Source organism: Somniosus microcephalus, chromosome 1, assembly GCF_052327205.1.
Source record: "Somniosus microcephalus isolate GS21.2 chromosome 1, FLI_Smic_1.0, whole genome shotgun sequence".
NCBI lineage: Eukaryota > Metazoa > Chordata > Chondrichthyes > Squaliformes > Somniosidae > Somniosus > Somniosus microcephalus.
In genome coordinates this window covers 211,009,600-211,037,471 of record NC_140987.1, presented here as the reverse complement: position 1 = coordinate 211,037,471, position 27,872 = coordinate 211,009,600, and the positions used below count along the sequence as shown (strand labels likewise).

The 27,872-nt window shown below is 43.2% G+C and overlaps 1 protein-coding gene across 8 annotated transcripts in view; it reads left to right on the top strand.

Annotated features, from left to right (window-relative positions):
- The window catches only part of ssbp2b (single stranded DNA binding protein 2b), a 623,147-nt gene that overhangs the window by 472,012 nt on the left and 123,263 nt on the right, over positions 1-27,872 (top strand). For all 8 annotated transcript variants that reach the window (XM_085989458.1, XM_085989445.1, XM_085989451.1 and 5 more), the window contains 3 exons: positions 4,351-4,434; positions 12,532-12,591; positions 22,262-22,328. In XM_085989458.1, the coding sequence (XP_085845584.1) occupies positions 4,351-4,434; positions 12,532-12,591; positions 22,262-22,328 (211 nt within the window). The remainder of the gene's footprint in view (positions 1-4,350; positions 4,435-12,531; positions 12,592-22,261; positions 22,329-27,872) is intronic.

Genomic DNA, 27,872 nt, shown 5'->3' with positions numbered 1-27,872 from the left:
GAGAAAGGACGGTCTGAGGATGTGGGGTGTGTGAGAGTGGGGTGGGGGGGATGGGGTGCAGTGCAATGGGGGCTCCTGCTTCTCCTGACCTCACAAAAATAAATTAAACTTAGCTTCTGGACACCTCTTCAGATAGCCTAAAATCTCACCTATAATGAGCTTGTGCATTCCATTACATATTGTTGAATAAAAGAAAATTGAGAAAATAGCCTCTGAATACATACCTGGAGTTCTTTACAAGAGGAGCTGATGCAGCATAGCACATTTTCAGATTGTATGAAACAAGGCAAACATTTTTGAGGCACTGAGGATTGAGGGTTTATACCTGAATATCCTGGGAGACTGTGCTTGATGTTCTCTACTAAAAAAAACACTAAGTACCGAGCATGCATAATTATAACAGTGAAAGCACAGTCTATGTAAGAGCAATATTCTGAAGTGTGTGGGCTTCTAGGCCTGAATTGATAAAAAGGGAAACCTTCTTGCTGCCATATTTATCAATGGTACAGAGATGCCATGTGTCAAGGCTGGTAGATTCTTATTGTATGCTCTTTCTCAGCATTTCATAATGCTCTTTGGGTTTCATCATTTATTTTGTGTTTGGTTTATTTGCTGTCCAAATAATTTTGTGGCAACTTGGTTACTATCTCTAGAAAACAATCCAGTGGGTTTTTTTGTTCAGCAAAAACCACCAGCATCCATACTAATCATCCATACTGATTGTGCAGTGTTTGAATTAGCTTTTAATCTGTAAAAGTTTTGGCATGTGAAAGTTTTTTACACTCTTGTTACTACAATTGAAAAGGAAAGAAGGAAAAATATATATTTTTTACTGTAAAAATGTACAATGCACAACAAATTTAATTCAAGCTCAACGTATTATTTAAATTCAGAATTTGACAATGTCCATTTTTATTTTCAACCCTTATAGAGATTGCATTCATTGCAGGCCAGGATGATCTGCACTGAATAAGATTCCCCCAGGGTTTATACTAAGAGCTGCCCGAGTCAGCTCATGCACTAGAAGATGCTAAATTACCTGCCTACGCATGCGCTGACTCTTGATTTCCAGCTAAAATCAGCAGGAGGTTCTCATTCAACACAGCCTGATGCAAAAGGTCTTGCTTCACAGCCCCAGACATCTCCAAAGCGAAGAACCAGGAGACTTTGCTCTGATATAGAGTTGTAATAGATAAATATCTATCATTTATACTTATATACAGTTGCTGCTGTTCTGTAGATTTGCAGCATATGATAAATTGGGCATAAACTGTACCTATGACTCTAATTTATTACACATCCCATCTTCAGACCCCCACATCTTCTTGAAATTCTCAAGCTACAAGTGAGCATATTGCCAACAGCATTAACTGCTTTTACCAAATAATTTAGGATTGTTTTTATGTTCTTGTATTTGGTAATTATTAAAATAATGACTGTGCTTTGTAATTGAATAAGGACTTTGACTTCTCATTTTTAAATGTAGTATGTTTTATTGTAAAAAAAAACCCTCTCATAAAATAGGTTAATATTTACATTCACTCCTTCACGTAGTAAAATTTAGAATGTTTTTGTATCTGGCTCCATTGTGGGTTAGTGGAGCATTATTGCCTCCTAGTGGAAGGTGATCTTCCATTTAGTATACATGCAGAAACTAGTAGAGCAGCTAGTGAGATTGTGGTGTTCAGCTCAATACATACATATCTTTCCATCAAGTCTAGAAAATATTTTCAAATAGTGTATACGGTCATTTTTAATTCCTTAGTGTTGGTCAAATAACTAAAAGCTCAGCACCAATGGTCAAGTTTGGATGAGGTAAAGTTAACAATCTTAGCATTTACTTTTTGGTACCTCCCTGACCTTAAAAGTTATGGGGGATGTGTTTGCTTTGTGACAGGCATCCATTTCACATATAGGACATAGCAGACATGTGCGCGTGCAGTGTTTGTGCAAATACTTGTGTGTTTGCTGTGTACCCTTGAATACTTTTTGTTTTATGAGTAAGACCAGTAATTATCTTGCTCACAGGAGTACAGGATTGTCTCCCTTTGTTAAAGTTCCTTGTACTAAGCATTTTCCAGCTAAGAAGGTGGGCAAGGGAACTTCCTACAAAGCCTGTACCAATACTGCTCTGAAACCAGTAGTAAGGAATTGGGTGAGAGTGACCGAGGATAACTTACCCTAGAATTTCCCCTCTTTGCCACCTTTGAGAAAACACTAAACCTTGGCTTAATTCCTTCCTGATGGTACAGGAGGCATCTGGAATTTTTCATTTTAGGAAATAATAGGTTATGAATTGATGTCCTACCATTCTCTGATGCAGCATATTGGAACGTCAGCATGTTACTCTATGAATGATGCACTGGAACCTTGTATAATATACCCAGTTAAACGACTACCCAACAATAACCAGCATTTTGACACATCCCTATTTGAATCCAGTGTAATTCTATTACATACAATGAAAGGGCTACCTATTTCTATTCACATTCAGTGAAAGGGCTACCTATTTCTATTCACATTCAGTGAATGGGCTACCTATTTCCAATGTTATATGAGTGGTATTACCATGCAATTTGAAAAATATACACTGCAATAATAATTAAAAAGCCAGATGAAAGAGGATGGAAGTGAGCTGGCTGCAAGGAACATCTTTCACTTTCTTGCCATGACTGTGAGAACAAGTATGGGTTTCCAGGTGCTAGGTGATTGACAGCATCGAACACAAGCAGCTGGGCGCCATCTGATTGACAGGCCTATGTGTGAGCAAGAAAATAGTAGCTGCCAGCTGAGTATAGAGAAAATGGGCATTTTGAAAGGAGCTGAAAAGGAGGATTGGTAGTTGTCCTGACTAGAATAAATTGTATGATTGCTAGCAATCTTAGGCACTAAGGAATTCTCTCAACCCCGCACTGAACGAACAGTCACATATAATGAATATTTAGCATTCCAAACTGGTGTTCATTACATGTGGGGTTGACTGTACCTCGAATATGTGAAACAGCAAAATTATTAACATATGAAATAGCACTTTGTGATTTGTGGAAATAAACAGTTTAATAAAATTTATTTAAATGAGCAGATATTTGTTCAGAAATTTACCACTTATGTTTTTCCCACATTAAGAAATAATTTTGCTCTTATAATTGGTTTCCCCTAAGCTATGCACTATTCCATGATTGAGGGAATGGGGTGGTAGCCTGTTTGTATCCCTCTTCCTAATAATTCCTATATGTAGTTTGGGGTATCATGATAGTTGATCAGGGGGACTCACCCTTGTGATCTAGTTGAGATCTGGAACTTACTATGTTGGAAATGACAGCTATGAGACCATGTCCTATTATTCATCAGTTACAAGCGTGTTAATAAACCACATGTACTCATTTAATCAATTGAGAATCATTTTAGAGCAGCACACCCTCGATTCCTGTTGATCCTGGGCTAAACTGAGGTTATTTAAGTTTACATGTGTTGTCAAGTAAATCAGGGAGCCTATAGGGTTTGTCACTTTCATTACATTGTTACTAAATAGAATCCAGCTTGGCTGGTTGAAAAGGAGGAGACTATTAGCAGGCAGTGTGCTTCAGGGTGGATTTATTTTCCCTTCCCCAAAAAAGTAAAGAAAGAAGGAAAAACTTTTTTGGGTGTTCTATATTGTGTGTGATGATCACTATATTAGTGATTTCTACCAGTAACTCGAGTGCAAAGGGCCTATTTGGTGCACTTAAATTGGAGACAATATACAATACACAAAGTTAGTGTGAAAGACCATTTTAGGAGTCCATGAGTTCTAAGTCTCTCATGAAAGAAGTAGAATAGCTCATTGTCACTAGAGAGCTATTCTTAATTTCTTCTTGGTATTTAATCTTGTTTCCTAAATAATTTTATTGCACAACGAAGGATGTTTTAATTGTTTCAGTGGGAGAATATGCTTCATAAACTGGGAAACATTTGTAAAGAAATTAAGGTAGGTTAAACTAGCCAGCAATAAGAAATGCTACATATTTCAGCAAATTGATATTCTTCATATCCCATTGTTAGTCAGAACATATTCTGTTCATAACACTTGTAGGGTACATTTTTAATTTTTCACAATTTTTTAGGAGTTTGTTTATGACATCTTTGGTTTCACCTCAATTGATGGCATATTTCCACCACAGTTTAGAAAAGTAGGTACACACATTGGCAGAGCAATTAGTTGTTTACAATAATGTAACTTAACTGTTCAAGAATCAAAAACATTTAAAGAGGTATAACCAACTTTTAATATGAGAAACTCTTGGCATAGCTGGTCAATAATTTTGTTAATAGTTGTGCTGCTGGCTAATTTCTGTTTGCAATTATCTCTAGGGACCGCCAGGTTCACAGCCCTCGCCACATGCACAGCCTCCACCACACAACCCCAGCAATCCCATGATGGGACCTCACAGCCAGGTAGGAAGGCACAAGTAGCTAATCAGCACAAACAAACCAGGGCTGAGCACCAGCTCTGATAGCACCTATACTCTGTCTTATGGCTTGTTATTCATCACTTCAAGTAGTGTTATGATTTAGCTCTTAGGGGTTTTCTTTTTGTTTGCAACATTGGTTTATGTGCATTGATCTGCATGTTTAACATTGCTTGATGAGAAATTTTTATTTTCTCACTGGCACAAATCTATATATTTCCTGCATAACATTGTATATTTTATTCCAGGTCAGTTTAGCAGCTGCATTGTTTTAAGTATTTCTAGGATCTACCCTGTTAGCAGATAAATCAATTACATTGATTTGTTGTTTAAAGTAACTGTTCTAATAATTATTATTTTAATTTACAACTAGCAAGTAATGTTTCTAAGCATTAAAATAACCTAGCAAAAATTTAATTTTCAGTGAGAATTAATGCTAGATATTAATACTATGGGCTGAAAATTCAGTAGGGTTAGCGCCCCATTTGAGGCGCTAGAGGGCCTAGCACCGGAGTTATGGCTGGTTTGTAAATTCAGTGGGGCCCTGCCATCGGCGTTAGACCGGTTGCGCTGCGCCGGCACCGATGACGTCATCGGTGTGCGCAGCGTCCCGGTTGCCGTGGTGACGGGCCCCAACGCCGAAATTGAGTTGCGGCCGCCTCGCCCGTGGCAGCCGCAACTAACGATGTTTCTGCAGAGTCCTACGCGAGTTAGCGCCGGCGCATTAAGGTCGCGCGGCGGCCGGCCGCTTTCCCGCCGGCCGCCTGCCCGCACCTCCCTCCCCGGCCTCCCCCACCCCCCCCGCAGAACAGATGCGTCTGGCCTGCGAGCCCGGCACGTCTCCGAGGTGCCGGGCTCATTTTTTTCAAGATTTCAACGGCCAGCGGGCGGGTGCAGGCAGCTCCTCCTTAACTGAAGGAGGAGGCCTGCACTTCCCCAGCCTGCCGCACCGTATCGGGTGCCGCAGCGCCGGAATTGCGCCGCAATGCGGCAGTCAGCGCCCATTTCGAGGCGCTGACACCCTCCTGTAGCGCCGGCAGCCGTTTGGGCGCAGCGCTACTGAATTTTTGGCGCGCGCAGGGGGACTTAGCGCCGGCGCTAAATTTCCGGCGCTAAAGCCCTGGCGCGGCGCCAACTGAATTTCTAGGCCTATGTCTTTTATAATTAGAAAACAAAATTAAAACCCAACCAATATGTTGGTATTTCACAGCAACCAACACCAGATATAAACACGTGCAAAAAATATCCACACTCATTCACAGCCTATCAGGAGTTGCATTAAATCTGCCAGCTTGCCTTTCTCAATGAAGATGAAACCTGTGCCACTAATAAAGTTAACAGTATGCTGCTGGTCTTTCAAATGTTTGTGCATTTACTTAATTTAAAATAAAACACTAGCAACTGTTTTTATTTCCCTTCCCCACTTACCTTCCTCCCCCTACCCACACAGAGTTTATCATTGATTCTTAGAAAACAGTTGGCAGCCGTTGGTTCTGTCTGAGTTCAATCATATTTGGTACTTGAAACTAATCTTGGATGACCTCAGAATGCTGATGGCAAATGGAAACAAATGGAAATTGGTTTGTTTGAGGGTGTGCAGTTCTAAAATGTATTTAATCTATGTTTTTGAAAGGTCACCTTTAAAATAAGTTTTAAAAAGTAGGTTGCGTTATGATGTTTGTCAATATTGGTTCAGTTTTAAATACTTAACAGTTTCAAAAACTTTGTCCTCTAAAATACCTTTTAAAACTGGTATTTGAGAGTTGAAGTGTGGAGCTAGTCATTTTTTTATGGTTTTAACATACTAGCATATTTTCTTGTGTCCAATTACTTTTAATTATACAACGTTGTATAAGTAGTATTCAATTTCAGTAATACTTTACTTGTCTATATTGGACTCAGTTACAGGTAACTCTCCATAGGTGTATTCTCAACTACTGTACATATCTATTATTATAGAATACCTATTGAAAAATTAAATACAATGTACAAAAGGTATGCGTATTTTGGTCAATTGCCAATTAGTTAAATTCACATGGGGAGGTTAGCAGCCTAAATTAGTTTCTTTTTAAAGCTAAATGGTTCTTTTGAAAATGATTTTGTTAACACTAGGGCCGGAATTTTCACTTTGCAGAGCGTGCGGGTTTAGGAGCGGGTCGGCAGTTAAAAGCACTGAAATTGACAACACGTCGGGAACCTGCTGTCATCCCGCCGACTTCCACAATTAACTGGGCGCGTTTCGAAGCGCGCCATGGACCCACTCAGGAGAGGCGGGTGACGTTATTGAGGTACTTAACTGCTCATTGAGAGACCCTTAAGAGCCTTTATAACTTGAGATTTCATCTTTAACTGCTTGCGCACGGGATTCACGGGCCTCAGGAAGCTCGCCTGTGAAGGCAAGGTGGGAGCTCAGTGGCCATTGTTCTAGTTCATTAAGTGACAGCTGGAAAAAGCACATAAATACACACAGCTTACACCTACTTCCTTGCCTAAAGGAAAGGCTCTTGCTGATACCATTTTGTTAAGATATTGTGCTTTCAGGAGTTTGCAGGAGATTTCCACAACCTCAGAAGCCACTCTCAATACATTGCAAGTTACTCTCATTACATTGGAGGATTGTGCCTCTGATCTCCACTTTATCTGGCATCTATCAGATCAGCATGAGTGCTGCTTATGCTGTTTCATCTAGAACCTCAGATTCGGACCAAGATGATCTCAAACACCAACAATACCAGCCACACCAGCAGCAACAGCAACAACACCAGCAGCAGCAACAACAACACCGGCAGCCTTCTCCGACCTGATGCTCCACAGAAGAGAGGGGATCAGTATAGGGGTGCATCGTGCTGGAGGTAATACCCCCAACACAGGGTATACAGGCAGAGGATGAACTTCCTGGACATGACTGAACGGCAGTGCTTCAGGAGGCTCAGGCTATCATGCCAAGTCGTGGCAGACATTTGTAGCTTGCTGGAAGAAGACCTGCTGCCCAGAGGACCTGGTGGACATGCCTTACCAGTGGCTGTCAAAATCACCATCGCCCTCAACTTCTTCGCCTCCGGCTCCTTCCTGGAATCTGCAGCAGACAGTTGCGGGACCTTGCAGTCGGCCGCCCACAAATGCATCACCCAGGTAAGCAATGCCATGTTTCACAAGTCAGCCACTTATGTAAAATTTGCCACTGATGAAGCCAGTGTTACTGAGCAGGCGCTTGGCTTTCCGGCTCTGGCTGGCTTCCCACAGGTGCAGGGCATCATCAACTGCACACATGTGGCCATCAAGGCACCCCCAGATCACCCAGGAGTGTTCGTGAACCAGAAGGGCTGCCACTCCCTCAAAGTGCAGCTTATCTGCAACCATAAAAAGATCATCATGCATGTGCATGCCAGATTCCTAGGGAGCTGTAATGGCTCTTTCGTCCTGTGCTAGTCCACCCTCCCTCAGCTCTTTACACCTCCGAACAGACTTACCGGCTGGCTGCTTGGAGACAAGGGCTACCCACTGAAGATGTGGCTGATGACACCCTTGAGGAGGCCAAGCAATGAGGCCAAGGAGTGCTATAATGAGAGACACATGTCCACCAGATGTGTCATAGAACAAGATGCACTTCAGATGCCTTGACAGATCTGGAGGAGCCTTCAGTACGCACCAGCCAGGGACTCCAGAATCATTGTTGTTTGCTATGTGTTGCACAGCATAGCGCAGCAGTGAGGATTGGAGCTGCAGGAGGAGCAAGGCGCAGAGTGCACAGCCTCTTTGGAGGAGGAGGAGGAGGAAGAGGTGTAACACGAGGAGGAGGAGGAACCTGAGGTGGAGATGGCACCAGCAGCGGAACACATTGCTGCCCAGGAGGCCTGGGATGGCCTCATAATGGCCTGATTTAGTTAAGTTGCACCAGTGCACCCATCTGACTCCTAGATGCTGTACCAACTTCACCCCCCCACCCCACCAACACCACGAAGCAGCCCTAAAATGACCAAAACATTCCTGTCAAACGCACACCCATTGCTCAAGGTTAAGTAATGTCTCACCATTCACTTCAAGTGACAAGGCCACTTCCCAGTAGCAGGCAAAAATGGACAAGGCGGGAAAGTGGGGCAAAGAAATAAATTTATGTGCGTCATAAATAGAACTGAAACTTAACACTAACATTTTGGCGAACACCCATGTGTTTTTTCTTCTTTTCCAAGTGCTTCTACACCGTGCAACCCCTGTGGCTTCAGCAGATGTAGAGGCAGGCTGCTCACTTCCCTGCTGTGACTGCTTCAACACTTTTGGCAGACGTCCTCTGGGTTTTGGAGCCTGTGAGGGCCCCGCCAAAGACTGCTCCTCCTGCAACTGTGCAGGGGATGACTCAGCCATCGGGATCTGAGGCAGCATGAAGGGCTCTGACTGAGGGGGTGGCAATGGGGGAGAAGTGGGAGCGCTTTGAGTAGAGCCCCAACTTCCGTCATCCCTCTCATGGGCCACCCGCACTTCCCTGCTAGCAAGGAGCTGGAGAGGAACTTGCTGCACATCAGTGGGGCAATGAATGTCCAAGTCAACTTTGCTATCCTTTCTAGAGATATGGTCAATAAGAATCTGCAATCTGTTGTTCACAGCAAGCATGTACTCGTTTGACTGGCGCATTAGCTGCTCCATGCAGGTGGCCATCCTTTCCATGGAACAGCACATCGTCACCATCGCCTGCGATATGGTGTTGCTCATGTTAAGAGATGGACTCCTCCATTCTCTGTACAATCACGCACATCGTGGCTGGAAAAGCTGCCAGAGCCTCGCGCATTTGTTGCTGCTCCTCCAAGATCAACCTCTTTGTCAACGGCCCCCGAGGTTCAGAATGTATATCCAACTGAGAAGAGCTTGGAGCATCCTGCGTCCTCTGGGGAGGACTCTCCACTGCTGTCCCTGTCTCCACCATCTGCTTTTGCTCACCAGCTGACAACACTACTCTATGTCTCGCAGGACCTACCGACGTGCACGTATCTGTGCTGGTGCTGTGTGCGCATGGGTCTGGTGACGGTGCACCCTCAGAAAATGGAGCTTCCTCTGAGGAGTCATCTGGACAGTCGGGGAGGGGGGGTGCAACTGATGGACCCGTGGGAGAGTAAAGACATGAATTAGACCTCTTATGATAAGAATGTGTAACGTTACCATTATGCACATGATGGCCCAGAAATTAGGTTCGGGGGCTTGCTGCGCGTGCAAGCCCCCGATGTGCACTTACCCGGCGCGCCGACAGCTGAAGCCTGGGCCTGCTTGGAATTCCTGTCACTGGCCCGGTTCAGCTGTCGGCGCACTGTGCTTGCCTGATCCAGCGGCGTAGTTAGTTCAATATGCCGGCTGGGATCAGGTGAGCACTGGGCAGCCAATCAGGGGAGGGAAAACTTCATTCATGAGTTTGATAGTAAGAACTGTCAAACTCATGAAAACTACGGGCGCCCAAAACACTACTTAAACTTTAAATAAAATTTTAAAAAACATCCCACTAATTAAATGAACTATAAATAACTTTAAAAAACTATTTTAAACAATTAATCAAATTTTTGAAAAAAATATTTTTTTAAGAAATCGGGTCTAAAAATACACTTACCTTACTGTAAAGTCCTTAAAAACAATAAAACTGTGGAAAAAATGTTATAATTTTAAATAATAGACCACTTACCTTAAAGAATCAAGTCCTTATGTCTCCTTTTTACATTTCTAAAAAGTTGAGGCCCTTACACATGGGCAAACCTGTCAAAAAGAAGGAAGTTCAACGCGTGCGCGCAGAGTCCTGCGCGCACACGTTGGACCTCTGAACCCCTTGGAGGAAATGCCGGTTTCCCACGCATGCGCTGTGCATGCTGAAATCCGGCACTTCCAATGGGCCCACGTGTGAGTACCCCGTCCGTACTCACGCGTTGGGACCAGAATTACTGGGCCGATATTTCACTGGCTGCTGACATCAGTCACCATGAGTGACTGTTGTATGCTATGTGGAATATTTAATTCTGTCACCAGGTTGCTGGGAGGTCTCTCCATCTCCCACTGCCAGCACCTCTGCCACTCCACATATTTCGAGCGGATCCTCTTCTGCTGGCATCAAATTAGTGCATATTGGAGGGCCACCTCCGTTCTTTCTCTTTCTCTTCTGTTCTGCAAGGAGGGAAAGAAGAGAACTTTGAGTGAGAGTGATGGAATGAGTGTAAAGGATGGATGGGCTACATCTGTAGAAGGTGACTATGTGGGAGTGGCATGACATTGCCAAATGACGACCTCCTGTGGCATCACTTTCTAGCATTGCATTAGGCTGAGGGTGAGTATCAGTGGGTGGTTAGTCAGATGGAGATGTGAGTAGGTGCATAGATAGTGAGGGATGTTGCACCTGCAAGATAGGTTGGTGTGAGGAGTGACATGCAGGAGTAGGCTTGGGAAGGCAGAGTGATGGGGTTGGGGTGACATGGGCATTAGGAGTGTGGCATTGTAGTCACCCTTCCTGACCTCATGAGATCATTAAATCTCTTGTGGCAGTGTATCCAGGAGCGGCTGACACACCCCTGCTGCTCACTTCTTGTGTGATCTCCACCCATGCCCTCTTGGTTTCAGTGGCTGGGCTCTTCCTGCCACTACCAGGGAATAGGACCTCCCTGCGTGCTCTGACTTCCTGGACCAGGGAGGCATCTGAGAACCTGGGCGCAACCTTCTGGCGCTGTGACTCCATCTTCCTTGCACCCTCACAAAAGTCTTCGACAGCTAACAATAGCCATACCTCCCAAACACCTGTAAGCCTCCTCCTTCAACCTTCAACTGGGATGTGTGCAAGGCTCCTTTAAATATCCGAGCTGAAAGCGAGTCATCGGTGATGTCTTCAGACCCTCTCCATTTAATTGGCCGGGAAACCCACATGACTCTTTCAACTACTCCAATTCAGTTAAACGCGCAGTACAGTATGCGCTGTTGAAAATTTCAGGATGGCAGCCTGCACGTACCTGCCCCGACTCTAAGGTGAAAATTCCGGCCTAGGTATCACTTGTTGCAATCACTAGTATTAAAAGAATATCAGAAACCTGCAAAAATGTGAGTAGTTCCCTATGGTACAATATGATGAAACAAACTGCTTTAGCACATGTAATTAAGCATTTAGAGCTGGCACATTCTAAATACTTAAAATATAAAAGATTTTATAATTGGCACTGTGGTGTAGCATTTTAGTGGCGCCTCTGCTTGACACTCACTTCTATTCTAGAGTTTAGAAATTTGAGCCAGTTGATAATGGGCATTATGGGTATGAACTAGAACCCTGATGTTCAACAAGCTTGTTGATGTGCCTTTCAATTTCACTTTTACAACGGTTGAGAAAAGCAGGTACTTTAAAAAGGCCGAAATATGTAGCTAGGCAATGAATATAGAACGTTGGTATCATACCAGACTTGTTACTACAATTATTGCAGTGAAATGTTACTCTATGTTGTCCAGGAACAGTAGAATCTCACCAGGAATGTCTTGGGATATTTACATGGTGTTTGATTTGCAGTTGCTGCTGGGGTTAACAGGTTGAGGCGCCAATCACATGCAAACCAATTGAGTTACCTTCTATTTTGTGTATTGACTTGTTTTTGCTGTATAGTTTAAATGTGTCGATAACTCTTGTGTTTTGTACATATATAATTTGCACAGATTTATTTGCTGTTTGATTAAATTCTATGCTGACAAACTTGAGAGTGTTTTGACACAATGAATTACCATGTTTGGCTTATTGACTTAACAATTAAGAGGCTTGCTTCATACCACTGTAAGTATGGTGGTGACCCAGTCATGGTTGACGTTGTGATGAATTTTGTTGGTCTCTGATAACACTTCCTGCTTTGTGGAAGAAAAGAAAACTAGCTGGACCAGCGATCTCTTCAAGGATGAATGCAGTTAAGTGGCATGTTGAAATGCCATGATCTATTGCCCCCTTTCTCTCCTGAAGTAGTTTACTTGTAGGCAAGACCCTGTGAAAGTGGAACATAAGGTGAAATTGTAAACTTAAAAATCAGTATCGTGCATAAGTTGAATGCTTTTTGTTAAAAAGCACTTTTTTCCATTTATTTGTTTGTTGCAGCCTTTCATGTCACCTCGTTATCCAGGAGGCCCTAGGCCACCCCTCAGAATACCTAACCAGGTAAAATTATATTTGTATTGCATGATATTAATAAAATTCATTTACATTTACATTGTATCTTATGAAATGTTATACTCACTGCTTTTTGCAGTGTTGTTACAGACATTTGTTCTGTTGAAATATCTATAACAATTATTTTTTTTAATTCTTTGGTATGACCTATAATTGCAGAAAATAAAATGAAAACATAGAGCATTTCTTGATATGCTATATTTCCTAAAAAACCTGAAACAGTTGTAAACTTGGCATCCCATGTATTTAAAGTTAAGAAATGTAATCTTCTGTTTTCAATAGCCATTCTGGTTGTTGATGAAGATATATAGCACATTGTATTTGCAATATTATTATTTCACGTGCATATCCAAGTACTTTTTAAATGCGATGAGGGTTTCTGCCTCTGCCACCCTTTCAGGTAGTGAGTTCCAGACCCCCACCACCCTCTGGGTGAAAAGATTCTCCTCAACTCCCCTCTAATCCTTCTACCAATTACTTTAAATCTATGCCCCCTGGTTATTGACCTCTCTGCTAAGGGACTCCTATCCACTCTATCTAGGCCCCTCATAATTTTATACACCTCAATTAAATCTCCCCTCAACCTCCTCTGTTCCAAAGAAAACAACCCCAGCCTATCCAGTCTTTCCTCATAGCTAAAATTCTCCACACCTGTCAACATCCTTGTAAATCTCCTCTGTACCCTCGCTAGTGCAATCTTTCCTGTAATGTGGTGACCAGAACTGTACACAGTATTCTAGCTGTGGCCTAACTAGTGTTTTATACAGTTCGAGCATAATCTCCCTACTCTTCTATTCTATGCCTCAGCTAATAATGGAAACCATCCCGTATGCCTTCTTAACCACCTTATCTACCTGTCCTGCTACCTTCAGGAATCTGTGGACATGCACTCCAAGGTCCCTCTTCCTCTACACTTCTCAGTATCCACCATTTATTGTGCATTCCCTTGCCTTGTTAGCCCTCCCCAAATACATTACCTCACACTTTTCCAGCTTGAATTCCATTTGCCACTTTTCTGCCCACCTGACCAGTCCATCGATATCTTCCCGCAGTCTACAGCTTTCTTCCTGCAGTATCAACCACACGGTCAATTTTTGTATCATCTGCAAACTTCTTAATCATACCCCTACATTGAAGTCTAAATCATTGATATATACCATGAAAATGAAGGGACCTAGTACTGACCCCTGCGGAACGCCACTCGACATAGCCTTCCAGTCACAAAAACACCCATCGATCATTACACTTTGCTTCCTGCCACTGAGCCAATTTTGGATCCAACTTGCCACTTTCCCTTGGATCCCATGGGCTTTTACTTTTCTGACTAGTCTGCCGTGTGGGACCTTGTCAAAAGCCTTGCTAAAATCCATGTAGACTACATCAAACGCGCTACCCTGATCGACCCTCCTTGTTATCTCCTCAAAAAATTCAGTCAAGTTAGTCAGATACGACCTTCCCTTAACAAATCCATGCTGATTGTCCTTGATTAATCCGTGCCTTTCTAAATGACCACTAATACGCTCCCTCAGAATTTTTTCCAATAATTTGCCCACCATCGAGGCTAGGCTGACTGGCCTGTAATTACTCGGTCTATACCTTTCTCCCTTCTTAAACAACACAGTGTTAGCAGTGGGAGTGACATAAATGGCCATATCATCAAAACACTTAATTTGAGTATTAATGGATTTGTTTCCAAGTCATCACAATAAGCAAAAAATACTGCAATTTTTGGGTTTGCACAACAAAGGGCGTGATCTTGCCAGTCCTGGGGAGGCAGGCATGGAGGCGGGACTGCAGGGAAAATGGCAGAATTTGGGGGCGGGTGCCCAACCCGCCCCCAACCCGCCTCCATGCCATCTTCCCAGGAGGCGGATAGCCGTCCCGCACCGGGTCCCGTCGCCTTGGAGGCGGGAAGGGATTAAAGCCTATTAACTGCCTGTTACCAGGTAGTTAACAGGAAGAAAATAGAATTATCCCCTTTTTTCCCTCAAGTGCGGGCTTCCTGAAGGCTCCGAAACCCGCCAGGTCAGTGAGGCGAGTAGTGGGCCTGCGGGGGTCGGCGGGGTGCAAAAGTGTGCTGTGAAGGTAAGTGATGGGTGCAATTGTGGAGAGGTGAGTATCTGAGGTAAGTGCAATGTGTTAGTAAAAGTGTACTTATCTTTGTTTCTTCCTGCAGGCTTCAAGAGTTGGGTATGCGGAGAGTCTCGCACCTCCGCATTGGAGATGACAGATGGCCGTTGCATTCTCCAATGCAACAACCATCTAATTTCAGCAAAAGAAAGAGGTTTGCTGAGCTCTTGTATTCAAGAACTCATCAAACTACAGAGAATGTCACTGTTTGACAGCTTCACAGAGCTGTCAAACGATGATAATTCATCTGTCAAAAATTTTTGACAGATGAAACATCATACGTTGACGTTCTCTGCAAACAGCTTTCCCTTAATTGGCCTGCTAAGCCCGCTGGGCGGGCTTAACAAGGTCAATCAAGGGAAAATAGCATGGGTTGGCCAGAAGTTGTTGGAGGCGGGACTGAAACCCGACAAGTGGGAGTCCCGCCTCCAAAAGCTCCCCATTGGCAAAATCACCCCCATAATCTTTGAAAATATGCCAGGCAATTGGGATAAAACATGATAAAATCATTCATTGTAACTCCAGCAGTTCATTTTGCATCCAGACTCCTTCCTGTTTATAGAGTACCAGAACTTGGACACAAAATACTGGCCCTTAAAAGGGTATAAAAAGACACCTGTGCAATGACCTTTGCTCTAAGCAACTGCAAATAAAAAAAAGATACATAAAGTAATTTGTTAGTAGTGGTAATTTCTTGCACTACCGGAAGTGTAATCTGAGTGTATTCTTTTTGTGCTGGACCTTCATTGTAAATATCCAAATAAACCTCTGGCAAAGATTTTGCCAATCCATAAAATTTGCAGAAAATTGGGGAGTAATTTGAACCTAACTCACCAAGTGGGAAATCCACGGGATCGAGTAGAATGCTGGTTCTACACTTAGCCTAATATTACTCTCCATTGACTGCAAAGGAAAGTAAAATTGAGTGGGGTATAAAACAAGCGTTGCACCTGATCACAACAGTTTCCCGACGGGTGGATTAGGTTCAAATTTTCCCCTTTATGTTTGCTGAATGTTCAAAACTGGTATTGCAGAAATGGTGTGGAATTGGTGACATAGTAGTGTCAGCTGTGGCTCAGTGGGTAGCACACTCGCCTCTGAGCCAGAAGGTTGTGGATTCAAGTCCCACTCCAGGGACTTGAGCACATAAATCTAGGCTGACGCTCCAATGCAGTGCTGAGGGAGTATTGCACTGTCGGAGATGCCGCCTTTCGGATGAGACGTTAAACCAAGGCCCCATCTGCTCTCTCAGGTGGACGTAAAAAAACCCATGGCACTATTTCGAAGAAGAGCAGAGGAGCTATCCCTGGTGTCCGGGCCAATATTTACCACTCAATCGATATAACAAAACAGATTATCTGGTCATTATCACATTGCTGTTTGTGGGATCTTGCTGTGCGCAAATTAGCTACTGTGTTTCCCACATTACAACAATGACTGCACTCCAAAAGTACTTCAATGGCTGTAAAGTGCTTTGAGACATCTGATGGTTGTGAATGGCGCTATATAAATGCAAGTCTTTCTTTCTTATATTACAAAAAAACATTACATATTAATTGTGGTTATGGACATAAAGGAACTGTGCTGAATTGTAATAAGAATTAAAATGAAAATATGGATCACAAGCTTGGTATGCAGGCTCTGCTCACTAAATTTCATTGAACTGCAAAGTGATCCTGTATAGCAGAACAATTTCCAAGATATTTAGTAAACAATGAAAGAAGAATGCCCTGCTGATGTGCTGTCTTAGTACAGATTTTGTTCAATCAACCTTGATTGCTGATGAAGGAGAATTGACTTGAACAACCTATACGATTCAAAGCTAAACATTCTTTATTAATCACGTATCTGTATTCTAAACTGCTTGATGATAATGTTGGTGGTTCAGAGACTCCAAACAATTAAGTTTCTGACCAGAAAGTTTTTATTAGTGAGTCTTAAAAGTTGCACTGGTGAAGGATTTGCTTCATCCTGATTTTTTTTTATTCGCTCATGGGACCTGGGCATCGCTGGCAAGGCCAGCATTTATTGCCCATCCCTAATTGCCCTTGAGAAGGTGGGGGTGAACTGCCTTCTTGAACCGCTGCAGTCCGTGTGGTGAAGGTACTCCCACAGTGCTGTTAGGGAGGGAGTTCCAGGATTTTGACCAGCGACGATGAAGGATCGGCGATATACTTCCAAGTCAGGATGGTGTGTGACTTGGAGGGGAACTTGGAGGTGGTGGTGTTCCCATGCACCTGCTGCCCTTGTCCTTCTAGGTGGTAGAGGTCGCGGTTTTGGGAGGTGCTGCCGAAGAAGCCTTGGCGAGTTGCTGCAATGCATCTTGTAGATGGTACACACTGCAGCCACGGTACGTCGGTGGTGGAGGGAGTGAATGTTTAAGGTGGTGGATTGGGTGCCAATCAAGCGGGCTGCTTTGTCTTGGATGGTATTGAGCATCTTGAGTGTTGTTGGAGCTGCACTTATCCAGGCAAGTGGAAAGTATTCCATCACACTCCTTACTTGTGTCTTGTAGATGGTGGAAAGGCTTTGGGGAGTCAGGAGGTGAGACAGCCATCGTAGAATACCTAGCCTCTGACCTGTTCTTGTTGCCATGGTATTTATGTGGCTGGTCCAGTTAAGATTCTGATCAATGGTGACCCTCAGGATGTTAATGGTGGGGGATTCGGCGATGGTAATGCCATTGAATGTCAAGGGGAGGTGGTTAGACTCTCACTTGTTGGCACTTCTGTGGCGTGAATGTTACCTGCCACTTATCAGCCCAAGCCTGAATGTCGTTCAGGTCTTGTTGCATGCGGGCATGGACTGCTTCATTATCTGAGGAGTTGCGAATGGCACTGAACACTATGCAGTCATCGGCGAACATCCCCCATTTCTGACCTTATGTTGGAGGGAAGGTCATTGATGAAGCAGCTGAAGATGGTTGGGCCTAGGACACAGCCCTGAGGAACTCCTGCAGCGATGTCCTGGGGCTGTGATGATTGACCTCCAACCACCACAACCATCTTCTTTTGTGCTAGGTCTTCAGCACGACAGCTGGGATGTTGTCGGGGCTCATAGCATTTGCTGTATCCAGTGTGCTCAGCTGTTTCTTCATATCATGTGAAGTGAATCGAATTGGCTGAAGACTAGCTTCTATGATGTTGGGGACCTCAGGAGGAGGCCGATATGGATCATCCACTCGACACTTCTGGCTGAAGATGGTTGCAAACGCTTCAGCCTTGTCTTTTGTACTCATGGTGTGGAGATGCCGGAGTTGGACTGGGGTGGACAAATGTAAGAAGTCACACAACACCAGGTTATAGTCCAACAGTTTTATTTGAAATCACAAGCTTTCGGAGCGCTGCTCCTTCGTCAGGTGAAGTGGAGAGATGCATAAAAACACAGCTTATATAGTCAGAGAATAATGTCAGATGTTTACAGGTAATCTTTCTAACTGCCATTTATCACACCTCAGCAGAGAGATAATCACAGCAATCAAAGGTGTGAATGGTGTCCAAACAGGTCAGTCAGGAAAACATTACATCAAAGAACAATGAGGTGGGGTCACAAGGGGTCAAATGTTGCAGATGCTGGGGTCTGTATGAAAAACAAAAAAACAGACAAAAAACATTTTTTTGCTGGAAATCACAGCAGGTCCGGCCGCATCTGTGTGGAGAGAACAAGCCAACGACGACTTGAGTTTGGATGACCCTACGTCAGGTGGGGTTACATGTAGCGTGACATCGAGACACACGACAACGCAAAATCATCGAGCAGAAACTGATAGCCAAGTTCCACACCCATGAGGACGGCCTCAACCGGGTTCTTGGGTTCATGTCACGCTACATGTAACCCCACCTGACGTAGGGTCATCCAGACTCGAGTCGTCATTGGCTTGTTCTCTCCACACAGATGCGGCCGGACCTGCTGTGATTTCCAGCAAAAAAAATGTTTTTTGTCTTTTTTTGTTTTTCATACAGACCCCAGCATCTGCAACATTTGACCCCTTGTGACCCCACCTCATTGTTCTTTGATGTAATGTTTTCCTGACTGACCTGTTTGGACACCATTCACACCTTTGATTGCTGTGATTATCTCTCTGCCGAGGTGTGATAAATGGCAGTTAGAAAGATTACCTGTAAACATCTGACATTATTCTCTGACTATATAAGCTGTGTTTTTATGCATCTCTCCACTTCACCTGACGAAGGAGCAGCGCTCCGAAAGCTTGTGATTTCAAATAAAGCTGTTGGACTATAACCTGGTGTTGTGTGACTTCTTACATTTGTACTCATGTGCTGGGCTCCACCATCATTGGGGATGGGGATCTTCATGGAGCCTCCTCCTGTTAGTTGTTTAATGGTCCACCACCATTCATGACTGCAGAGTTTTGATCCATTGATCGTGGGATCGCTTAGCCCTGTCTATAGCATGCTGCTTCCGCTTTTTAGCGTGCATGTACTCCTGTTTTGCAGCTTCCCCAGGTTAGCACCTCATTTTTAGGTACGCTTGGTGTTGCTCCTGGCATGCTCTTCTACACTCCTTATTGAACCAGCGTTGGTCCCCTGGCTTGATGGTAATGGTAGAGTGAGGGATATGCCAGGCCATGAGGTTACAGATTGTGGTGGAATACAATTCTGCTGCTTCTGCTGGCCCACAGCGCCTCATGGGTGCCCAGTTTTGAGCTGCTAGATTTGTTCTGAATCTATCCCATTTAGCACGGTGCCACACAACACAATGGAGGGTGTCCTCTGTGTGACGATGGGACTTCATCTCCACAATGACTGTGCGGTGGTCACTGCTACCAATACTGTCATGGACAGATGCATCTGCAACAGGTAGATTAGTGAGGACGAGGTTTTTCCCTCGTGATGGTTCTCTCACCACTTGTCGCAGGCCCAGACTGGCAGCTATGTCCTTCAGGACTTGGCCAGTAGTGGTGCTACCGAGCCACTCTTGGTGATGGACAATGAAGTCCTCCACCCAGAGTACATTCTGTGCCTTTGCTACCCTCAGTGCTTCTTCCAAGTGGTGTTCAACATGGAGAAGTACTGATTCATTAGCTGGGGGAGGGCGGTAGGTGATTTCCTTGCCTATGCTTGACCTGAAGCCATGAGACTTCATGGGGTCTGGAGTCAATGTTGAGGACTTCCAGGGCCAATCCTTCCCGACTGTACCGCCACCCCTGGTGGGTCTATCCTGCCGGTGGGCCAGGGCATAGGATGGGACAGGGATGGTGATGGAGGAGCTTGCAACATTGGCTGAAAAGTATGATTCTGTGAGTATAACTATGTCAGGCTGTTGCTTCACCAGTCTGTGGGACAGCTCTCCCAATATTGGCACAAGTCCCCAGATTTTGGTGAGGAGGACTCTGCAGGATTGGCTGGGCTGGGTGTGCCATTGTCATGTCGTAGCCGGTGCCAAGGTCGATGCTGGATGATCCGTCCGGTTTTATTTTTATTCGTAGGGGTTTGTTACAACTGAATGGCTTGCTAGGCCATTTCAGAGGGCAGTTAAGAGTCAACCACATTGCTGTGGGTCTGGAGTCACAAATAGGCCAGACCAGAATTTCCTTCCCTAAAGGACATTAGTGAACCAGATGGGTTTTTATGACAATCCAATAGTTTCATGGTTATCTTCAGTGATACTAGCTTTTTTTAAATTCCAGATTTATTTAATTAACTGAATTTAAATTACCCAGCTGCCATGGTGGGATTTGAACTCACGTCTCTGGATCATTTGTCCAGGCTTCTGGATTATTAGCCCAGAAACATTACCACTATGCTACCGTTCCCGCAAAGTGCATCAAAGAAGAGACCATGCATTCTACTCATGTTAATTGGGTTTTTGATATTGCTGCTGAAACTAAACGTGAGACCAATCTTTAAGTGTATATATTTTAGTTAACAAGCCCATCGTTCTACACTTGAAAATGAATATTGTTACTTTAAAACTAAAATGAAAGCAGGAAAAACAAACACATTCCTGTGGTGCATTACTGCACACCAGAAGAGAGTGTTGTGATTTGGGTTTGTGCTCGCAATTTTCCACATGCTGAATTATTTATCTCAGGTATGGAGAAGCACCAAATAGAGGCTAAATTTGTACTCCACAAGGAAACATGAGCACAGCAAGGAGAATTATCTCCAGAGCAGATTGGCAATGGATGGCATGTGATGCAAGGAGATTCAATTGAATAAAGAGAAGAAAATAACCCTACAGAATAAACCAAAACAAAGCAACAACTTGTATAGAATATTGGTGTAAACTTGAAGGTAATGCATCATCATTGGTTATTAAGTTCAAAAGCCGTATTATCCTCCGCATGCTTGCCATAAAAGGTGAGCAATGGGATAAATGGTAAGTTTCATTGATAGTGACTGTCTGCCCATATGGCTGACCTCTTCTTTGATGCACTGCATGTCATTTTCATGTATCTTTATGGGTTTTTAGACTTTTTAACCTTATAGACTATGCTGACTTTATTACAGATGCATTAAGAGGTCTGATTGCAGTCGCTAGCCAATGAGTTAATCATCACATTATCTGTGTAAATATCATATATAAACACACTTTCTAGGCTCAACCTGAAGAATGGTCACATAAGTAAGGTACCAGAGGGTTGTTAGCACCCATGGAACCAAACCCTAATATCTTTAGGAGAAGAGTGCGAAGACTGGGGGCAGGGAGAGAGAATCAAAAGGACTGTTCCTGGAGTACGACCATATGTAATTATTGCAAAATATTCACTCCCTGTGTTGCATTATGTTTACCTGTAAGTCATCTAATGAGGATCCAAAACATTTCATTTTTCTTGGCTATTTTGAAAAATCTATGAGAGGCATGGAGCACTCATAAACCTATAAATTGCTTTGGAAAAAACATTTACAGGCAATTTACATATTTCATTTTTTTCTGATCTGCCATTTTTAGGCAAAAACTTTGTAAGAAGTGGCAACCCTGATAATGTATTTGTATTCCCCTATTGTCCATCCCCATATTACATGCCAGTACTGTGAACAATAATGCTATGTATAAATTGGCTGTATTAGGGCTTTTATTGTCCTTTTTGCATTTTATCTTTTTTCCTTTTTTATTTGCCTTTTATGGCAAATATGGCTATATGAATAATATGGCTATATAGCAGGTAATCCATAGCTTGTTTTTAATGTCTCTCTTGAACATCTTAACCTGGTTGCAACAAGTATCAAAGAAAACTCAATGTCCATTATTATGATGACACTTTGCTTCCAGAATATTTAGTTTGCTCAGTGATCCGATGCTGCCAGTGCTGAATTTTACCAGATTGAGGTGCAGGCCAGAGATGAGACTACAACACTGTAGAATTGCTGAATCTATCCTTATATCTTTGTGTTAAATGGGTAGGGTTGAGAGTAATAAATGTGTACGGAACAGTTACATTTAATATGTAATTAGCCTATGAGTCTAATATTTGGTATACCAAGATTTTGGTTGAACATGAACTTAGAAGAAATACATTTTCAGTTAAGTGTGTTTTTTTTTCTTTTCACCACATCCCTAACAGTCGCTTGGAGGTGTCCCAGGAACACAACCATTGCTGCCCAGTGGGATAGACCCAACGCGACAGCAAGGTAAGTACACTTCTCAGCTATATAATAGCCCGGAATATGTGGTTCTGATGATGGCGAACTGGCAGTGTTCATTATCATTTCGCCTTTGAAACTGACCGCAACTTCCGGATTTAGCACATGTGCAGCCTGTCATGAATCTTATCATTCATGAAGAAATGACTCATGAAATAACACTGGGCGGCCAGCTGGTGGCGCCGTCCAAGGAGTATAAATACTTGGGCGTGGGCCCAGCTTGCCCAGGACGTTTTTGTAACCAGGAACTAGTGATGTAACTAGAATCTCATGGTTGTGAAACAGTTGATTAAAGCCTTGTTTTATACTCAACCAAGTGCTTAGTGAGTTTTCTTACGTCACAGCCTAACCCAGAAATCCTGAAATTGCGGCCTGTCATTCACTGCTCCGACACTGGCTGCGCTGTGCCAACCGCCCCCCCCCGCCCCCCCACCACCCAGAGCTGGCAATCAATGTAATCTGCCAAATCATGGAAACTGAAGAAAACTTTGACTCTTCTGTAGTAATTACGCTGTTAAATACCCCATTAAATGTTAGACCCTTTTGGATTAGGTGTAACTGGGGTTTAAACAGCGTATTGACTGCTAAACAAAGGTTATGGCCCTGAAAAACTAATTTTAATTTTCTAGAGTGTCAAATTTATCCATTTTAATTAAAAAAAGTTAAAAGTTTATTCATCTTTATTTCAGGTTTGCCTTTTCCCCATGTGAGAGCCCAAATCTTAGTTTTGCTCTCTAAAATTTTTTAAAAGTTAGAATCAAAGGAGCTTACCCACTTCCTGGTTTGCTGTCTGTGAGAAATCTGTGTTTTGATTGGCTGCTTAGACAGCTTGTCGATGGCACAGTAGCTCTTTGCTGGGAATCTCCATGAACTTACATTGATTTCAATTGCGCATCAGAATTCCTAAATTTATGAAAGGGAAATCGTGTTTGACAAACCTACTGGAGTTTTTTGAGGATGTAACTGGTAGAATAGATAAGGGAGAACCAGTAGATGTGGTGTATTTGGATTTTCAGAAGGTCTTTGATAAAGTCCCACATAAGAGGTTAGTGTGCAAAATTAAAGCACATGGATTGGGGGTAATATACTGGCATGGATTGAAAATTGGTTAACAGACAGGAAACAGAGAATAGGAATAAATGAGTCTTTTTCGGGGTGGCAGGCAGTGACTAGTGGGGTACCGCAGGGATCAGTGCTTGGGCCCCAGCTATTCACAATATATATCAATGATTTGGATGAGGGAACCAAATGTAATATTGCCAAGTTTGCTGACGACACAAAACTAGGTGGGATTGTGAGTTGTGAGGAGGATGCAAAGAGGCTTCAAGGCGATTTAGACAAGTTGAGTGAGTGGGCAAATACACGGCAGATGCAGTATAACGTGGATAAATGTGAAGTTATCCACTTCGGTAGGAAAAACAGAAAGGTAGAGTAGTATTTAAATGGTGATAGATTGGGAAATGCTGATTTACAAAGGGACCTGGGTGTCCTTGTACACCAGTCACTGAAAGCAAACATGCAGGTGCAGCAAGCAGTTAGGAAGGAAAATGGTATGTTGGCCTTCATTGCAGGGGGATTTGAGTACAAGAGCAAGGATGTCTTACTACAGTTGTACAGGGCCTTGGTGAGACCACACCTGGAGTACTGTGTGCAGTTTTGGTCTCCTTACCTAAGAAAGGATATACTTACCATAGAGGGAGTGCAGCAAAGGTTCACCAGACTGATTCCTGGGATGGCAGGACTGTCGTATGAGGAGAGATTGGGTTGACTAGGCCTGTATTCACTAGAGTTTAGAAGAATGAGAGGGGATCTCATTGAAACGTATCAAATTCTGACAGGGCTAGACAGACTGGATGCAGGGAGGATGTTTCCCCTGGCTGGGGGGTCTAGAACGAGGGGCCACAGTCTCAGGATACGGGGTAGGACATTTAGGACTGAGATGAGGAGAAATTTCTTCACTCAGAGGGTGGTGAACCTGTGGAATTCTCTACCACAGAAGGCTGTGGAGGCCAAGTCACTGAATATATTTAAAAAGTAGATAGATAGATTTCTAGACACACAAGGCATCAAGATGTATGGGGAGAGAGCGGGAATATGGTATTGAGATAGGGGATCAGCTATGATCATATTAAATGGCGGAGCAGGCTCGAAGGGCCGAATGGCCTACTCCTGCTCCTATTTTTCTATGTTTCCATGTTTCTATACCTGAATTTCTTGCCACAGAGATCGCAAGATCTTTTTGCGAAGCTTACTTCAGGGCCAGTGACGAATGCCTTTGCTTCGCCGCTGACCGCAAATTCCGGGCCAATATATTTCACAGGCAGTTCTTTTCAGTGATTATATGAGATGCTCCAACTTTTTAAAACTGGTCTAACATTTTGTGCTTTTTGTGAAGTGAGGTGGAATTGAAGCCAAGAATGATTTAGGCCTAGAATTTGATTTAATTTTAATGTACATGGTGCAATTCTTGATGAATCTACTCCCAGTGTAGATTCTCCCTCGATAGGATTAGTGAATCGGGTGTGGAGGTCAGTACGCCTGATTCTCTGATTTGCACTCCTGTCAATTGAGACTTTGCACTGGGAGCAAAGTCTGCAAAAATGTACCCTCACATGGACAAGACAGTATTAGAAATGATTACAGTATGAAAACATTAGTCACAATCTTTACCTTTAATTTGTGAGTTGCAAAACAGATTGCATCTTTTAGCTTAATTTATCATCTACTAAATTGGTGAAGATGGCACATGCCATTGTTCCTCCTCCTCCCCTTCCCCCCCCCCTCATTTCCTTGTCATGGGAGATGCCAAGTGTAGCCACTGTAATAGTTGTACAGAGCAAATGCAAGCGCCAGTAAGTTTTTTATTGAGTTGAAGCTGTTTGCATATAGCTAGTTAGCTGTGTTTCTTTATTTGATTTTAATTGTGTTTAATGCTCATGCATTTGTGTAAATATTGACCTGAAGTTTCCGCTTGATTACACTAGTTTTTGCAGTGCAATTCCACCAATATTGGCATAAAGATTGCTGAATTTTAAGCGCAAATTGCATTCTGCGCAACTCAAGTTTCCGCGATCTTTTGCAGTAGTTTCAAAAACATTGCGTAGGCTCTTACCACAAAACTGGTCACACCCCTGGGATGAATTATACATTGGGAGTTTCCGCTAATTGCACTCATTTGCAGGTTTTGAGGAGGCTCCAACAGTTAAGCTGTACTTTTGGGCACCAGGACATTAATAGGTGCGTTTTGAAAGGTTTAGAATGAATTTTTTAAAATTTACTAAGGAACTCACTACTGCACCCCAATCTAACTAGAAAATAGTTTTTTATATGTCTTAAAAGTCATTTTAAGGAATTTAAGATCAGGTTAGTCACAGGTGATGGATTGACACTGATTTAAAATGCTTATTTTCAGCTGTATTAATCAAACTTTGCCAAGTTACCACTCTTAATAAATATATATATTTAAAGCATAATTTTTTTTTTAAAGTTATGTTTTAAGTGCTGCCCAATTCTGCTGGTGCATGGTAGATTTTGCATTCGCCGATATGCAAATAGGTTTGAGAGGAAACTCGGCTGGGGCGGGGGGGGGGGAAACACTTCAAAACGGCCGCAATTTGCACCGGAATCTTCGATTGCGCCCAAAGCGGAAACTCTATCTATTATATATGATAATTACAATTTAACAGTAATATCCTATTAATAATTCTGTTGGTATGGATATTTTGTAGATTGCTACATCATCATCATAATCATAGAATCCAAGAAAGTTACAGCACGGAAGGAGGCCATTTTGGCCCATCGTGTCCGCACCGGCCAACAAAGAGCTATCCAGCCTAATCCCACTTCCCAGCTCTTGGTCCATAGCCCTGGTTAGGGTTTCTGCCTCTACCACCCTTTCAGGCAGTGAGTTCCAGACCCCCACAACCCTCTGGGTGAAGAAATTTCCCCTCAAATCCCCTCTAAACCTTCCACCAATTACTTTAAATCTGTGCCCCTGGTTTATGACCGCTCTGCTAAGGGAAATAGGTCCTTTCTATCCACTTTATCTAGGCCCCTCATAATTTTATACACCACCATAAGGTCTCCCCTCAGCCTCCTCGGTTCCAAGGAAAATAAACCCAGCCTATCCAGTCTTTCCTCATAGCTAAGATTGTCTACTCCCGGCAACATCCTTGTAAGTCTCCACTGTACCCTCTCCAGTGCAATCACATCTTTCCTGTAATGTGGTGACCAGAACTGCACGCAGTACTCTAGCTGAGGCCTAACTAGTGTTTTATACAGTTGAAGCATAACCCCCCCTGCTCTTGTATTCTATGCCACAGCTAATAAACGCAAGCATTCCGTATGCCTTCTTAACCACCTTATCTACCTGGCCTGCTACCTTCAGGGATCTGTGGACATGCACTCCAAGGTCCCTTTGTTCCTCTACACTACTCAGTGTCCTACCATTTAAAGTGTATTCCCGTTCCTTGTTAGCCCTCCCCAAATGCATAACCTCACACTTCTCCAGATTGAATTCCATTTGCCACTGTTCTGCCCACCTGACCAATTTATTGATATCTTCCTGTAGTCTACAGCTTCCTTCTTCAGTATCAACCACACAGCCAATTTTAGTATCATCTGCAAACTTCTTAATCATACCCCCTATATTCAAGTTTAGATAATTGAAATATACCACAAAAAGCAGGGGACCTAGTACTGAGCCCTGCGGAACCCCGCTGGAAACAGCCTTCCAGTCACAAAAACACCCATCAACCATTACCCTCTGCTTCCTGTCTCCGAGCCAGTTTTGAATCCAATTTGACAGTTTGCCCTGGATCCCATGGGCTTTTAACTTCGTGACCAGTCTGCCATGTGGAACCTTATCAAAAGCCTTGCTAAAGTCCATATACACTACATCAAACACACTACCCTCATCTACCCTCCTTGTTACCTCCTCAAAAAATTCAATCAAGTTTGTCAGACACGACCTTCCCTTAACAAATCCGTGCTGACTATCCTTGATTAATCCGTGTCTTTCTAAATGAAGATTTATCCTGTTCTTCAGAATTCTTCCCAATAATTTTCCCACCACTGAGGTTAGGCTGACTGGCCTGTAATTACTCGGTCTTTCCTTTTCTCCCTTTTTAAACAAGGGTACCACATTAGTAGTCCTCCAGTCCTCCGGCACCACACCTGAAGCCAGAGAGGTTTGAAAAATGATGGGCAGGGCCTCTGCTATTTCCTCTTTTGCTTCACTTAACAGCCTGGGATACATTTCATCTGGGCCTGGGGATTTATCCACTTTTAAAGCTGCTAAACCCCTTAATACTTCCTCTCTCACTATGTTTATTTCATCTAATATTTCACACTCCTCCCCCCGATAGCAATGTCTGCTTCGCCTCTCTCCTTTGTGAAAACAGATGCAAAGTATTAATTAAGAACCCTACCGACTTCTCCTGCCTCCACACACAGATTACCCTCATGATCTCTAATAGGCCCTACCCTTTCTTTAGTTATCCTCTTACTCTTAATATATTTATAAAACATCTT